The 17,168-nt window shown below is 51.5% G+C and overlaps 2 protein-coding genes across 2 annotated transcripts; both read left to right on the top strand.

Annotated features, from left to right (window-relative positions):
• Nucleotides 1–9,449: 9,449 nt before the first annotated feature.
• Nucleotides 9,450–11,189, top strand: LOC122369508 (the record flags this gene model as incomplete). Its single annotated transcript, XM_043344303.1, has 2 exons — nt 9,450–10,618; nt 11,163–11,189. Coding segments are annotated over 2 exons (1,196 nt in total), but the record flags the coding sequence as incomplete, so codon positions are not given.
• Nucleotides 11,190–11,542: 353 nt separating this feature from the next.
• LOC122369507 lies at nt 11,543–13,394 on the top strand. Its single transcript, XM_043344302.1, has 3 exons — nt 11,543–11,556; nt 11,607–13,204; nt 13,363–13,394. The coding sequence occupies exons 2-3, from the start codon at nt 11,713–11,715 to the stop codon at nt 13,392–13,394; spliced, it is 1,524 nt and encodes a 507-aa protein (XP_043200237.1). The 5' UTR covers nt 11,543–11,556; nt 11,607–11,712.
• Nucleotides 13,395–17,168: the final 3,774 nt, after the last annotated feature.

The raw sequence follows: 17,168 nt of genomic DNA, 5'->3' as shown, positions 1-17,168 counted from the left end.
GAGTTCAAAGTTCAATGACCTCCCGAGCTGGCTCTCATCGTTTTCACTTTGAGCGAAGAAAATGAGCATTGAGCGCGTGCTCTCTGCTCGGCGCCGGCCTCGGCCAGCCTGCGGCAGAGATGCACGCGCTGACGCCGCACCCCTGGTCCGATTGCGCCCATCTTTTGATACGATGGTCCGCCCCACCCAAAGTTTGTGCCCACTAAATTTCACGTCGATACGCGGCGCCGTTCCGGCGCTTTAAGACACATGAGGCATGACACACGCGATGATAACTTATAATTTATAAGTAAGAAAAGGGGTTCAGACTCCTAAAGGATCTACGATAGGCTGTAACTTGCCATCTCGTACAGCACGAAAAAATTGAGCTTTTTTATTTTTCGTTCTGGTGTAAAAGCCATTCTGCCTAGGCACTTGTAGTATTACCACATAAAATGTCAAAACATTGCCACTAATTGCGGACAATTTGAATGATGAAGATCTTATGGTTACGAAACGGGAGATGTTCAAAACCGTGACCTTTTTTGAAACACCCAGTAAATAAGATGTGAAATGCGTCAGAAGTTGTAAGAAGCGCGCCAAATTAAAATTCCCATGTAAAGAACTAGGCGCACCCCTGACATACCCCACGCAGCTATGGCTCAGTCGTCATCACGCTCATCATTGCTGCATTTCGCCTTGCTCTTGTCTGTTTTCAAGTAATCTCGCCTACCCGCCTCGGGTAGAATTTCATCGATTTCATATCACTGATTGTCACTAGAATAACATCCCATTTGTTAGCACCCGGTGGAGCGGCTCTCCAGAGAGCAGCTCAGCCAGTGTTGTCCCCCGGCCGATTAGCGCGCCCCCGCGGGCGGACGGCGGCCCCTCGGCCGGGAATGGAGAGCGCCGCCGCCGCCCGCCGCCCTAATTCATTTGTAATCAAGTTACAGCGCCGGCCGGCCGGTCGCCTAATGTGATCAGGCTGCTGACTGGCGCCGACGATCGCCGCCCGTCGGCGCCGACGATCGCCGCACAAAGGCCTGGGAGCGCACCACCTGAGCGCCAGGTAATGGCGCGCTGCAGCGGGCCCGATCGACCGGCATCGCTGCTTCGAGTTTACTCGTATAGTTATACCCGAGCTTCAGCGCGGCTCCCCGGTGTACTTTCAAAGCCTTTTCGCCGTACGCACGGTGGAAAATGACAAGTGCTCAGAAAGCTATTTGGTAAAAGGACAGCCATTCAAGATACTTTTTTAAATAAAAATGTTGGTTGACCACTGAAGTTGTTTGTTATTTTACCATCCCCTATCTATGTATGTTATTTTCCTAAAATGATTGAGTGTGCCCAGCTGTAGGGGCGCCAGGCCGCTTTGGGGCGCAATGTATAGTATTTATGTGGGAGCCTAAACACCGAATTTGATCACATTAGCCGTGTTTACATAGGGTTCCCTTAATCTTCCCCTATTTGTCTCCTAAATGTCCCTTATTAAGGAATCATCTGTCTCATTTACCTCGCTCCACTACAAATATGGCGCAACAGTCATTCTAGAAGCAGTTTGCAATTGTTACTTGTTACGACGGCGGCGACGATCGCCGTCGTAACAAGCGTCGCCGGCGGCGACGGCGACGATTTGACAAATTTGTGCGATTTGCGGCAAAAATGGCGCCTTTGAACAAATGTGGGGCATTGCGGCAAACCCGGTGCATTGGTGTAGGCGTATTGAAACTGTCTTCATTTACGGATATTCGCCTCTGTTTATCGAAATAAATAATCATAATAATATAAGAATAACCAGTAACCTCATAATATAAATCAGAAATAGGAGCCAAAACGTTATATTTAAAATAATCGAATATTTCGCTCCTGGAGCTTCGTCAGCGATAATTACAGAAAAAACATATACGTTTTTCGTATGTGAGAAAAAACGTAAATGTTTTTCTGTAATTATCGCTAACGAAGCTCCAGGAGCGAAATATTCGATAACTTTAAATATAACGTTTTGGCTCCTATTTCTGATTTATATTATGAGGTTACTGGTTATTCTTATAAAAAATTTCGTATATGAGAAAAAACGTATATGTTTTTCTGCAAATATCGCTGACGAAGCTCCAGGAGCGAAATATTCGATAATTTCAAATATAACGTTTTGGCTCCTATTTCTGATTTATATTATGGGTTATTGGTTATTCTTATATTATTATTATTCATCATGAGCCTCAAGCAGAGTTTCAGCCTTTAAAGGGACAGTATCATCGAAAAAAAATCAATGTATGGAGCTGATTTTTTTTTACTAGCATTTCTTATTTTTCTGAATCAGAAAAACATAGTTTGAGGACCGAACTCGGTGAAAAATATTTTTTCATGAGCGAGTCATTTTCATGAGCGAACCACCACTACAAGCATGGCCGCCACTTTGGAAGCCTGCGAAATTACTACAGAACTGGCGCAGATAATACATTATTGACGCTACGCTTACGCGGCCGCTCTTCTGATTGAGTTGTCGTTAGGGAAAGGCAGCATTAGGTATTGCCCAGAAGATATCACGTGACAAGCTGAAGGAATTCCTTCAAGCTGAAGGAATTCCTTTGTTGAGCCGCTAGAATCCGAAGGAAACAGTGGAAATTGCCTACGACTATTTAATGAATTTAACGGTGATGAATAAGTGCGAAAAACGTTTTGGCTTTATAAAATTTGATGAAATGACCAGGGTAAAAGTTTTATTACTGGCGGTCAATTCAAAACGGCGCAAACATTTAAACAGTGAAGATAGTGAAGCACGATTCAAAGTGTAGTACACCTTTCGTACTTTGAGCGGTGATAGCGGGATAACGGTGTGGAGCTTCGAGGATCGGTCTTCAGTTCCCGGACCAGAAAGGCGGGGCCTATGCAATGTCAAATTTCATCAAAATGGTGATACTGTCCCTTTAAAGAAATAAATAATCTGCCAATCCGGAAATGAGAGGCACCCGCTGCCGCTTGCCATGCATTTTCTTTTCAAAGGTCATCGAACCCGACTGCCAATGCCTTGAAGACCGAGCAAATTTGTGAGGAAATACGCTCTTTTCCAGCGCGTGCCACGTGCGAACCATCCACCCCCCGAGACTCAAAACACGCCACTGCACGTGCCCGTGACGTCATCAACACCGTGTGCAAATTTCAGCCCCTCGATCGTACCGTTTGCCCTGTGCACGGCGTCAAAGCACCCCTCTACACGATGCAAACAGACACACAGAGTTTTATTGTGTCCGACCCCCACCGGACACGATTTGGTAGCCGAGGTCTGTGACGTCAGCTGGGCGTGAAGTTTTCCCTTCACCATAGGCTTTACACACAAACTGGCCGAAGTTCATGCTAAGATAGCCCGGCCCAAAAGTGCAAAAATGATTAAATTTTGACTTCATTAGATTCATTGATTAAATTTTAATTAAAAACGTTCGTTATTAGGCCTCAATGAAGGTACAGAGTACTCAAAATCGAAGTTCAAGAAGATGCTGTCCGAGCACAATCTGGTCCCAGTAAACATGACGACGTCGGCCCGACGTCGGGCCGAGGCTCGGCCCGACGTCGGCCCAACGTCGGTTCAACCTCGGCCCGACATCGGCTGGACGTCGGATATGCCCGCATGTTCCGACGTCCAGCCGAAGTCCAGCCGACGTCGAGCCGACGTCGGGCCGAGATCGTTTGCCGAGGTTGACGAGATCGTTTGTCGTTGGACCGACGGGGCCGACGTCGGCATGTTTATTGGGGCAACGCGCCAAAAATATCAACCGGCGGCGGGATTCGAGCCCCCCAGTCGCCGACGTCGGCATGTTTACTGGGACAACACGCCAAAAGCATCAGCCGGCGATAGGATTCGAACCCCGTGTCATTCGAACGCGAGGTTAGTGCGCTAACCACTACACCACGCAGCCAGCTAACAAATTTGGTTTGTTTTGTTGGGTTATGCCCTTTCGGTCTGACAAGACCATTTCAGACCCGGAAGGATCATAGGATGGAGACATTGGTCTTCTTGGCGAGCACCCTGGGTCCAGTTCATATATGTAGAGTCCCTGGTCCCATTGCTGTTACGTGACACTTTTTGGAAAGGGCGACCCCACAATGGGTTCATATAGCCACTCTTACACACCTGCACCAACGTTTCCCAAAGTGTCCCTTTGATAAGTGGCTTAGTGGCACTTTGGCAAAGTGACACTTGCCGACTGGCCTTTCTATATGAACTGGGCCCGGCCCTGGTGAGTTACCGGGGCTGAGCCTGACCAAAGGAGCAGCCCCCAAGCACTCACCGCACCCGGCTACGGGCGAGCTCGGCTTACGGGCAATCCCAAATGGGATAAAATTTCCCGTCCAGTCCGGATCAGGGGGTTGCGGCGTGGAGGAAGATTTGAGTTTCCTGAGGATATTTTGGATACAGAAGCTCTTTATGAAACATGAAACATGTATTTTATATTATTTTAACGGTCAAAACAGCGGCCGATGTCGGTCCGACGTCGCCCCGACGTCGGCCCGACCTCAGCAATTGATCTCGGTCCGACGTCGGCCCGACGTCGGCTGGACCTCGGCTGGACGTCGGAACATGCGGGCATATACGACATCCAGCCGACGTCGTGCCGAGGTTGGACCGACGTCGGGCCGACGTCGGCATGCTGATGCCGAGTTGCCGACGTCACCCCGACGTCGGCCGACGTCGGCATGTTTACTGGGGTAGCATCACGTGACTTCTTTTCAGCAGATTGTATATCATTTAAGGATATATTTACACGATTGCCAACTAAAACATCATAAATAATACACTTGTAACATTTATCACTTCTGTAAAAGTCATAACATTGCAAAACGCAGAGTTTCTCATGGCAGTCACGTGACCGAATGTATAGCAGGGGGTTGGGACAAACACTCAAAGGATTTCAAGTTTTTTAGTTAAATTATATAAGTTTCATGATGAAATTGAAAGATTGTAATTTTTTTTGCCTATGAAATACGAATTTTCGTTTGTAAAATATTTTCTTTATACGCGAAATTCTCCATATAAGAAATGTCAGTGACGTCACCAGGGCTTTACTCAAAACATCCGACCTACCTGTTTCTAATAGGTATCTTGATTTTGTCTTCATTTGAGGCAGAGTCGGTCGGCTGGTCCTGCTGGCGCTCCGCATTGCATTCGTTCTTATTTGTTTATTCAGTTTATCCTGTTCTATAGTTTGAACCTGTACTCAACTCATGAATCTCACAGATGCCATTATAATCAAGTTTCTCCGAAGGTAAGCCATTTTTTCTGATTCAGGATTGCATTAAATGCTCATTTCTGTCGTGGAGCCGAAGAAGAACTGATTGACCCTCGCAATGAATGGGGATGGGAACTCGATTTTTTAAGAATGTATAGAAATGACCAAACTATTTTCGGAGAATTTATGGTGCATACAATTTCCTCATAAAATCAATATGCTGAGAGAAATGGGAGAAGACAGATAGAAAACATGTTTTTTTAAGTTCTTGAAAAAGACGCTCTTGATTCTGTTACGTCACAAGTCACCTTCTGCGGTTGACAATAACGGCGCATCTGGCGCACCACCGCGATTACATGCTATATCTATATGTGAAAGAGGTTGTTTGTTTCACTTTGCCATTCGCACTGTTTTTAGCTTTAAATTGTGCTAAAGCATTCACGGATGAAAGGTTCAGTGTCGAAAATTGATGAGTCTGCCGTGTACGTTCCCATTTGACATTGAGCGCGTGGTAACATTTTGTGTACCTCGTTAGGCGGCACAGGCGGACATCGATAGCAGCGCCTCTATCGGTCACTAGGGAAAGCTGTGCTGTAGGCGACGAAATGCCGGCTGAGTTGTCACACGTTGAGTAGGTTTATAGACATCCTTCTTGTGAAAAAGTTGAACTTTTGCCTTCAATATTTCTACAGGCAATTTTAGAAGTGTCTTCACATAGATTACAAAACCGTTTAGATTATTGTATTCACTTCAAGCCTTCCCTATTGTTCTTGACGATGATCCGGGAACTATTTCTAAGTAGTGTTTCTAGCTTAGTAAAAGAACATATTGTGCAAACCATGAAAAAAGCATAAATGGAAGATTTTAAATTTAATTTTCTCTAGCAATTAATGGTAAATTTTCTACAGATCAAGGAAAAGGTGCATGCTAACTGATACTTTAAAGTTCTTGGGGCCAGTTGTTTTCTTCTTTTCTTACGTCGCCCCAATGGCCGCGAATACACTTGTGATAACGCCTATCGTCGAATTTTCAAATGAAAAACATGATGAATCGGAAGACGCTGAAGGGCAAAAGCTCCTTCCAATACGTATTTGGCACAATTTACAAATAAAATTTTAATATTTCTCTTATATTATTAATAATTTCTTTGTTCTTTTTCATAAAAATAACTGAAGGCGTTGAGTGCCGAGGCAATGGCCGTTTTCACGACGGCCATCTGGTACACATTTGGTGCACATCTGGTACAGATTAGGTGCAGATTTGGTCAAATCAGGTTCAGTGTGTCTCTTAGCAGAGCGGTATCAGCTAGGGTTGCAGTAATTGCTTATGTGCCTGCTTTGTCATATCATCAGAGAGCATCATCGATAAAAACACTGAAATAAATTCATAAAATGAAGATATTTGCTGTAAAAGAAATTAGGTGCAGATTTGGTCAAATCAAGTGCATTCGCCGGATAGCCCGTCGTGAAACGGCTAATTTCTATCTACCGTGCCCTAACTTACCAGCAACAGCAATTTATCTACGGTGGCAAGGGAGACTGTGAAAGATGCGTAAGATGGATTCTAAACAATTATTTTGTGATATACTCAAGGGCAAAGTGCAGGAAAAAGCGTACAAGTCCTGTTTTGTGCCGGGCTGTTGCAGTAGCACTTATGAAACTCCGAAAAAGATCTTCGGTCATGTCCCGAACAACATTACCCTGAGGAGATGATGGTCTGCAATGGCAAGGAGAGCTGATGCAAGTACCTTGAAATCCACTAGTCGGTGGTATTGTTGTGAGGATCACTGTGAGGTGAGATATTTTTTTTTGCAAGGGCTGAGTGTAATGCCCAGGAGATGACCTCCGTTCGCCCCCTGACCGGTCAGGGTTATAAAATTTGAGTGGATGGCGGTCCGAGTGGGGTTCAGATGTCAATTGTATTTTGTTACTGTCAAACAATGCATGTTATGCTGGCAGCGAATGTGTGTAACGTTGGTTTTCGAAACAGAAGTTAGTACTGTAATGGCAGAGTGCTTGTCTCATCGTAAGTATTGTAACAAAGTATTGTGAGCATTAATGTATGGTAGATATCATCTCGCATGATCTCGCCCTCAAATGACCCTCTCCGGTGTCCCTGTCAGTAAATGGCACCTGGATCATTACAGATAAGATAATTTGTCATAATTCTGAAAGAATTGGGTGGTTTTGACTCGTTTACTTGAGGCAGGTCGCATTTCAATATTTTTCAACAGGCTTGCAATTTATTTATTTATTTATTTATTTGCGCATCGTAGTGGGATCCAACAAACGTTGGCTTTTACCGCCACTGTGTCAATGTACATGACTTTAAAATAATAAAATAGCGCAGCATACGAGCGTAGGGAGTCATACATACCTACATATCTAATCATACATACACGATGTTCACATGAGCAAAAGATAAAAAGCGTGACGGTTGAAAATAAAATAGCTAAAAAATAAAGCATGTAAAAGCGCAGATGTAAAAGTAAACGGTGGTGGATCTACCTACGCTCGGCCCGCGAGCATCGTCTTCACCTCGGCTTGGAAAGATTCCGGTTTGCTGTTGCGCCGAGTCTCGTTCGGCAGGAGGTTGTAAAGGTCACGACCCTGACCTGCCCTCAGGTCACATATAAAAAATTCTGAGATATACAAACGACACATACTGGTAGGTACTGTTTTGAAGACCTGATGAGAGAAAGTAGCTCCGTGAAAAACGCAAGCTCTGACGTGATTGCAAATTTTTCTGAGGTGGGGTCAACAAACTCGCTCTTGTTACCTGACCTGACCTGACCCGGCATTTTTTCTTAGATGTGCGCAATGAGCATTTCGGAAAAGTCACCAAATATGAGATGAATGTCTCGCGGCGTTTGACAATTGCACAAGAAAACCTTGAGGGTGGGGGCCTTTATGGCCTTCCCCGTCCAAAATAGGGTTAACTAGGGTGACCCGCGTGCTCCGCAACGCGAAAAGGGATATTTTCGATCGGTAGGTGTTTGGTTGTTCTTGTGTCGGTTGGGTTATCTATCCATTTCGGTCGATTGCTTTTTGATGGCTAAACCATGGATGAGATAATAATGAGTGTTATATCATCCATGGCTAAACGATTTGGTTTGGAAAGAATATCCATCGCATCGAGGTGTCCGTGTCTGATAAGCATGCTTTCTACTTCAGAACCTGTCAGCAGTGGAGGCGGAAGCGGGGAGGGGGGGGCAGCGGGGGCACGGCGCCCCTTTCTTCCAGGGTGGGGGGGGGGGGCAAACATATCTTTTTGCCCCCCCCCCCAAAAAAAAAATTGTTATCGACGAATTACCACAATACTTCCATACTACGCCATGAACATATGCTAGTTTGGCTGAGTAGGTACCTTTTTATTAAGTTGATAAAGCGAGTAATTTCGATTGATATTGTTGTCAATGTCTTCGTACATATTTTGATCACTTATTGGCTAGCATTTTGCAGTGCGAGTGTTACCAACCAAAAAGGTGTGCAATAATTGGCTAACCTAAATGATGTCATTGGTTTAGCCCGCGCCCTGCTGGGGGGAGGGTGTTTGAACCCCCCCCCCTTGTGGTTTTCGCGAATATGGTACACCTTATTATACATCAATTCTACACATGTTGTGAAAATTTCAGACCAAGGTCATTCAAGGCCAGGTCACCAGGATACTTGAAGTGACCTCACCTCATAAAAAGTTTTAATGTCTGCCATAGTTACACCGAGTGACCGATCGCTTTGAAACTTTCAGCGATTGCTAAGAGCAATAGCATGTACAAAATGTTTATCTCAGAATTTTGATATCGATGACCCAAGGTCAGGTCAATTTTGCGACCTCCCCATTATAAGTCAATGGGAGAAAATTGAAATGCGCCTCTTTTGGACGAAAGACATTATAAACATTCCCAAGCACTGAATTACAAGTGGTGTAGACACAATGAACATGAAAATGGTGTCCGTGACCCCTGTTTATGCTCCTGAGGTCATCTTAGGTCATTGTGGAAGCGGTGGTTGCCCGACTGGTGCAGTCTGGCCTGACGGTGCCGACGGCGGTGACTCCGGGTGCGTCGGCGGCGTCGGAGGCGGCTGTGGAGGTGGTACGGCCGGCGGTCGTGAAGGTCGAGTGCGACGAGGAGCAGGAGGAGGAGGTCGGCGTCCGCCCCCAAGGGTCAAGGGGGTGTTCTGACACTGGTGAGGGACGATATCCCGTACAGTGTCAACTCCTCTCTGTACCGCCCCACCCGACCAGACCCCAACAACTACTGTGTCTCGGTGACGGTGCATGCGTCAAAGACTCTTGGCCTGTCGGTCTACAACATCTACGCACCTCCAGCGCGCTGGACAACAGGCCAGAGCACCCAGGAGCAGGGATTCCAGCCGGATGGGATCAGACTGGAGCACCCTGCCGTGGTGTGCGGTGATCTCAACGCACACAGCCTCAGCTGGGACACCTACCAGCCCGAGACAGCCCTCGGAGAGGCCATTGAGGACTGGGCCGTCGACAACGGCATGACCATCCTCAATGACGGCGGATGCACCAGGCAAAACCCCAGCACCGGCGGAGTCTCGGCGCCAGACGTCTCACTGGCCTCCAGGGACCTCCTGCGATCAAGAGACGTCACCTGGGTGACGCAGCGAGGAATCGGCTCTGACCATCTGCCGATCCTCGTCACACTGTCTTCGTCTGTGCAACGTCCACGACGGGAAGGCCGAGGCCGGTTCTCCCACCGGAGTGCGGACTGGCCCAAGTTTCGGGAGGAGCGGGATCAGCTGATCAACGCCTGGTCGGTCCAGCCAACCTCCCTGAACGAGGCCGCCAACAGGCTAGCAGCCACTATCCTGCGGGCGGCCAGGGCCAGCATCCCCTTCGGAAACGGCCGAGGTCGACGCCCGCCCTTCTGGAACCAAGCCTGCCAGGACGCAACCGATCGACGGGAAGAGGCACGGGTAGCCGCATCCCGTAGCCGCTCTCGCGCGGACGTCCTGCGCTACCAGGAGGAGCGGGCAGCGGCCGATAACGTCGTGGACAACGAGAAGACCGCCTTCTTCCGTCAAAAGGCGGCAGAACTCAAGCCGGACGGAGACATGTGGCACCTGATCCGCATCATGGACGGCCGGCGTCCTCCAGCAAAGCCGGCCGTAGCCATCTCAAGACCGGGCACGGAGGGACAACCTGCGCAACCGACGAGACCAGCCGTCACCGACAAAGAGAAGGCAGAACTCTTTTGCCAGGCCTACGCGCAGGTGTCCCGCCTGCCCAAGGACAAGACCTCAGATCATTCCATCAAGATCGAGGCTAGACGAGCCACGAGCCAGACGTGCTGCAACGGCGGTCGTGACGCCTTCTGCTCGCCTATCTCCCGCAGAGAGCTCCTGCTCGGCATCAGGAAACTGCGGAAGGGACGCAGCCCCGGGGTCGTGTGTCTCTCTGTTTGTTCACATAGTTTGTATTCTAGCCTTGTCGCGTAGGGTCGGCGTCGGGTCATAAGTGGTCATAAATGGAGGTCTATGGCCACACATGTGCGCGGCAGCAGGGACACGCCGGTCCGTATATCGGGCGGCCCGGCTGGACATTGGGAGACGGGCGGGCAGTGGAGAGCAGGGCGGGAGAGAGAGAGGACGGGTCGGTGTGCGCGTTGAGATGTCTGAAGGGTGAAGAAATACAGTCTACGATAGACGCAAAGTTTGAATGCCACAAGCTATTTCGGCGTTTTTCTGACAAGTGGTGAGAAGATGCCGAGTGTCGAGGAGGAGACCAGTGACGCCGCGGGAAGAGCGGTGATGGAGGTGACTCCGGCGTTCGACGCCAGGACTATTCCGGAGTTCGACGGAACTGGAAACGTAGTGGAGTGGCTGGAGCAGGCTGCTCTCCTGTGCGATCTGCGATCAGTGTCCTTGATGGCTGTGTTGCCGACTCGCCTGCGCGGCGGTGCTTTCGCGGTGTGGTCCCGAATGCCCGCAGCGACTCGTCATCAGCTGCTCAGCGTGAAGGCTAAGCTGCTGAGGGCCTTCGCCATGGACCCGTTCACAGCGCAGGCGGAAATGGCACGGCGTCGCCTTCATCCCGGAGAGACGGCGGATGTGTACTTAGCGGCGCTGCAGCAGCTCGCTGAGTTGATGGGAGGTCTGCCGGAGAGAGCTATCGCCATCACCTTCGTCAATGGGCTGCCGGAGGCTGCGCAAGCTGCGGTTCGGGACGGGCTCGGAGACGAGTTCACTCTCGAGTACGTCCTGGACCGAGCGAGAGCCGTACTGTCCAGGACAGCAGTCACGGCAGCGCCACCGGCGGCGGCAGCGGCGGCGGCGGCGGCGGCGGCGGGGGCGGCGGCGAGTGGGCCATCACGTGACATTTCAAGGTCAAGTCGCCGGCCGGCTCCGATCAGATGCTGGATATGTGGTCGCCCAGGTCATATCGCCCGGATGTGCCCAAACGGCTGCGGCGGGGGAGCTGCATCAGCGCCAGCACCTCCTCCGCCGTCCACCGAGCCGGCAGCAGAGCGCCGGTAATCCAGATGCTGCTCGACGGGCGACCGTGTCACGCGCTGGTGGACACGGGCTGCGAGGAGACCGTGGTGTTCGCGGGTTGTGTCGATAAATGGGATCGATGTGAGACAAACTTGACCGCGGTGAATGGGAGTGCCGTGCGATGCTGCGGGAGTGCAGAGGTGCTGCTGGAGGCACAAGGCCGGCGGGCGGTGGTCCGTGCTGTGGTAGTGGCGGAAAGGTTGTTGGGTGTTGACGTGCTGTTGGGCATGACCGGGTTAGAGGCGCTGGGTGGTGTGTTTGTTAGTGGTGGAGAGGTGCGTTTTGGTGGTAAAGTGGTGACGGGGGAGCGTTCGGGGTGCGCCGGTGTAAAGGCAGAATCGAGCGGTATGTCGGCAGCGGTGTCTCAGGGGCGTGGTCCAGTGGACAGACAGATCGAGACGGCTGATTTTGTGGCTAAGTTCAGCGACGGAAAGTGGACAGTTTGGTGGAAGTGGGCCGACGGAAAGGAGCCAAAACAACTCAAGAATACTGTGCCGCAATATCGCGTGCCGGCAGAGTCGCAGGAGCGGTTCGACGCAGAGTTACGGCTGTGGATCGAGGAAGGGTGGCTGCAACCGTACAATGAGCAGGAACACGGGCCGGTGCGTGGCCTAATTCCGCTCATGGCGGTCACCCAGGAAGCCAAGGACAAGGTCAGGCCGGTGCTCGACTACCGTGAACTGAATGAGAACCTGGTGGCTCATACGGCTGAAGCTGATGTGTGCCGCGACCAGCTCCGCAAGTGGCGGCAACACGGCGACGATGTGGCCGTCATCGACCTGAAGAAGGCGTTTCTGCAGCTGCACGTGGCCCAGGAGCTGTGGCCGTTTCAGACGGTAATCGTGGACGGCCAGCGACATTGTCTGACAAGGGTCGGATTTGGTCTCAGCGTTGCAAGCGGCATCATGCGAGCGGTAGTGCGGGAAGTTTTGGATCAAAGTCCAGAGATCGCAAAAGCAGTGCTCCCGTACGCTGACGACCTGCTCGTCAACGAGACGCTCATCTCGGCTGAGCGGGTGGCCGAACATTTTTCCGCATACGGGCTCTCGTGTAAGCCACCGGAACGGGTAGCGGATGAGGCCGGAGCCCGGATGCTGGGGCTCCGAGTGAGACGGCAGTCTGGCGGTGACGGCACACTGAGATGGTCTCGGGACGGCGTGACACCAGCTGAGCCACCCGGGGTGCTGACCAGGCGGTCAATCTTCGCCTGGGCGGGTCAGCTAACCTCACACGTGCCCGTCGCCGGGTGGCTGCGGCCGGCCGCTGCCTGGCTGAAAAGGGCGGCGAACAAGGTCACCAAAGATTGGGACTCACCGATCACCGACGATGACCTGCGCAAACAAGTCAGTGATGTGGCCCGGCGGCTGGCAGAGTGTGACCCGGCACGAGGACAGTGGTGCGTCTCAGGAGACTCGGTGACGGTGTGGACTGATGCCAGCTCCATCGCCCGCGGCGTAGTGCTAAGTGACCCCACCACGGGTGAGGTTATCGAAGACGCCGCGTGGCTCCGATCTGACAGTGACTCAGACATGCACATAAACCTATCGGAGCTGGATGCCGCGCTGAACGGTATGAATATGGCGGTGGCGTGGGGATTCAAGCGTGTGATCCTCCGCACAGACTCTGTCACTGTTCAGCGCTGGCTGACCGACAGGCCGTGCCCGACTGAGAACGAAGGCACAGTCGGAAATGCTGGTTCGGCGGCGGGTGGCCGTTTTCAAGCAGCTCTCCAGCGAGTACGACCTCGTCGTGACAGTGGAGCTCGTGCCGTCGGCTGCCAACCGTGCAGACGAGCTCACGAGAGTACCAAAAGAGTGGATCAGAACCGGAAGCGAGCAGGCGACAGGTGTGGTGGCGGCCGTTAGGACAGCTCGACCGGAGGACATAATGGCGGTGCATGAAAGTGTGGGACACCAGGGAGTGCGGCGGACGTGGTGGTATGCGCGCCGAGAGCTGGGAAAGAGCGTGACGAAGTCGGCCGTTCGTCAGATCGTTAGATCGTGCCAGGTGTGTGCGTCGATCGACCCAGCCCCGTCGCGCTGGAAGCATGGTTCCTTGGCGGTCGAGCGCAACTGGGAGCGGCTGGCAATGGACGTAACCCATTTCCGCGGAAAACACTATCTCACCGTGATTGACTGTGGGCCGTCGCGATACGCCATGTGGCGTGAGATCCGCCGCTCTGACGGGAGCGAGATCGTCAGACAACTCGAGGCTCTGTTTTTGGAGCGAGGAGCACCGGCCGAGCTTCTAATGGATAATGCGACCGAATTCAAGGGTCGCGAGCTGAAGGCGTTCGCGGTGCGGTGGGACGTCGAGCTGAGGTATCGCGCGGCCTATGAACCTGGTGGGAATGGCATCATCGAGCGCCACCACCGCACCATCAAAGTGATGGCCGCCCGTCAGGGATGCACCGTACCAGAAGCCGTGCACCGATATAATGTCACGCCCAAGGACGGGCGTGATATTACCACGGCCCCGATACATGGTGCCTACCGTCAGGCTGGCAGAGACTTGTGCGTGCAGTCACAGGGAAACACAGCTGCTCCTCCTCAGACGGCCGGCCAGCCTGGTGTGTATCAGCCCGGTGATGCGGTGTGGGTCCGAAAACGGGGCGATCGGTGCACCGCCGTGTCAAAGGAGGGCACTGTCACCAAAGTCGTATCCGCTCAGACGATTGAAGTGGATGGAGTCCCATGGCACGTGCGGAACATTCGTCATCGTCTTGCCAACAACGGTGACGACGCAATGGCTGCTTCGACGGATGATGAGCAGGAAGAGGAGATCGCCTGTCCGGTTCCGACCGCCCATGTGCCTGGACAGCTGGCCATTGAGGCGCCGGCGGCGGTGGAGCCGTCAGAGCTGACCCCAGCTGTCGCGCCGACCGAGCAGACCGAGCCGGTCCCTCGAGCAGCAGCTGAGGCGGATGGCGGTGCCGGAACAGAGGAGCGGATCCATACAGTGAAAGTTGTAAAAACAGAAACTGAGGGATTGTCAAACGACCGTGTGAACGAAGGTAGAGCGCCAGCGGAAAGTGTAGATAATATCGATAGTTATAGTGACGTGCTAAGAAGGGGTTTGCGCTGCAGGCGTGCGCCGCAACTCTTCGGCGCTCCCATCCCCCATTAGTTAAACTGTAGTTAGATGTGTTCTTTAGGAACAGGGGGGAATGTGTCTCTCTGTTTGTTCACATAGTTTGTATTCTAGCCTTGTCGCGTAGGGTCGGCGTCGGGTCATAAGTGGTCATAAATGGAGGTCTATGGCCACACATGTGCGCGGCAGCAGGGACACGCCGGTCCGTATATCGGGCGGCCCGGCTGGACATTGGGAGACGGGCGGGCAGTGGAGAGCAGGGCGGGAGAGAGAGAGGACGGGTCGGTGTGCGCGTTGAGATGTCTGAAGGGTGAAGAAATACAGTCTACGATAGACGCAAAGTTTGAATGCCACAGGTCGATCAAGTGACCAACGACAATCGACATGCTCCACCAACTCAGCCCTTCAGCGGAACGCCATCTGCTGGAGGTGCTGAACTGGAGCTGGCGCACCGGGGAGGTTCCCGCGTCATGGAGGGCGGCGTAAATAGTCGCCATTCCCAAGAAAGGGAAACCGCCTAACGAGACCGGCAGCTACAGACCGATCAGCTTGCTCAGCTGTATCGGAAAGCTCGTTGAACGACTCGTGCAGCATCGTCTCCAACCACGGGCGTAGGAACGTCATGAAAAGTGGGTGGGCCACCCTGTCAAGGAGCCTCCTTTTCCAGGGGGCCTCCTATTTTCAGGGGCCTCCAACTTTTGCCTCGTCCTGCTGGCTGCTTTCAAGTATGACCTCCAAATCTAGCTTCTGAGGTCGGGCAGATGTACCCAGGGGCGTAACCACTTAAGCGAACAGTGCGGAAAGTCCGCACCATTTTTTAAAACTTATTCCCCTCCGATTTTTTTTAGAATCTATTTGCCGCAAACAGCGCATGATCCCTGAAAACCCTTACACAAATGTCTTCCTCGTTTCCCAGGTGCCCCCATTAGCTTCATAGGCGCCCTCTTTGGCATATAAGCGCCCTATGTATAGTCATCAGAACTGCATCCCTAATATGTCCCACAGTCGCCCCGTTGTCGCATACAATGTGCGCTTATCATAGGCGTCTCTCTTTTATGGACACTTGAAGGCGCCTCTCTTTGCCATGCCGGCGCCCCTGTTTCTTATGAATGCACCGCCATGGCATTGATCAATTGCAGTCTGCAGACCTCTATTGCATGTGGACGCCCATATATGTAGGCCTCAGAGGTGCCCCTCTTTCGCATTGAGGCGCCCATATGGGCTTCATAGGCGCCCCACTATTGCACGTAGGTGCCCTACCAGTGGCGGATCCGGGGGGGGGGGCAAAATGGGCATTTGCCCCTCCCAAACGGCATAATTTTAACATTACGCCTATGGACGAGGCATGGAAAGAATCGATAAATTGTTATGGTTTGCCCCTCCCCCCCCAAAAAAAAAAACTCTGAGCTGGATCCGCCTCTGTGCCCTACTGCCTCAGAACCGCTCCCCTTTGGCATGCAGACGCCCATCTTTCGTACGGAGGAGCCGCTGTGGTTCTTAGAGACGACATGGTGCTCCCAGACGCAGATGGGGCTCTCGGAGTCGACAGTGTGGGACCTTCAGTCGCCGATGGATGCCCGCCACATGTGGACCCTCGGAGACGCCGGTATGGGGCCCTCAGAGATGTCGGTATGTGGCCCTTGATATCTATAGTCGCTATGTGGCCCAGGAGCCGAGTTAGAAGGGGAGTGTTCAATCAACACCTCCCGGCCCGGCGCGTTTGACACCGAGCACCGGTCCGGCGCGGGTTGATGTTTGGCTGATACATCCAAAGTCGCAAAAAGTCGCAAGAAATGACTGTTGGATCTTGTAGTGCAATGACTCATTGACATGTAGCGAGATTTTCGAAGCGGTACTTTGCGGTACTTTTTTTAAAAGTCTATTTGTGTGTGACATCAATTATGTGAAATTATATTTTCGTCTTTAAATCTTTGCGGTGCAAATACATCATAACCAATTAAGAGTTCGCCATTTTCATGTGGTTATGTGTGTTCTGCAAACCCGGAGCTATCGTTTGATGTATATAAATGTGGAATTCCTCTTCAAATTATGATTGTTTTCGTGGATCAAAGATACGTTGTCGAAGAGTGCGGGGGACGAGTTCGGTCCAAACGATTCCGAAGTTCGTGTTTAAGCTGAGTTTTCGCCATGAAATAGCAATTGTGTTGGAAAACAAAGACCACGGCAATGTAGAATGATCACTTTTGAACAAATTGCTATAGTTTTCATTGCACATCCACAAAGTTCGATTTTTTACCCATGTCGTGCTAGACCTGGCGATGCGCCCAGTGTGCATCGGTCTCAGGGACCTCTTCTGACTAGTGTGGATAGAGGGCCCTCCCAGACCACCGGT

The sequence above is a fragment of the Amphibalanus amphitrite genome, unplaced genomic scaffold (genome assembly GCF_019059575.1).
Source record: "Amphibalanus amphitrite isolate SeventyFive unplaced genomic scaffold, NRLGWU_Aamphi_draft 001043F_arrow, whole genome shotgun sequence".
Classification (NCBI taxonomy): domain Eukaryota; kingdom Metazoa; phylum Arthropoda; class Thecostraca; order Balanomorpha; family Balanidae; genus Amphibalanus; species Amphibalanus amphitrite.
Note: the sequence above shows the minus strand (reverse complement) of the source record. Positions and strands in the feature narration are given on the sequence as shown.

Coding starts and splice junctions, on each gene's coding strand:
- LOC122369507 (XM_043344302.1), top strand. CDS start 11,713: ATGCTGCTCGACGGGCGACCGTGTCACGCGCTGGTGGACACGGGCTGC. Junction 13,205..13,362: donor GCTAAGTGACCCCACCACGG/GTGAGGTTATCG, acceptor GTCACTGTTCAG/CGCTGGCTGACCGACAGGCC.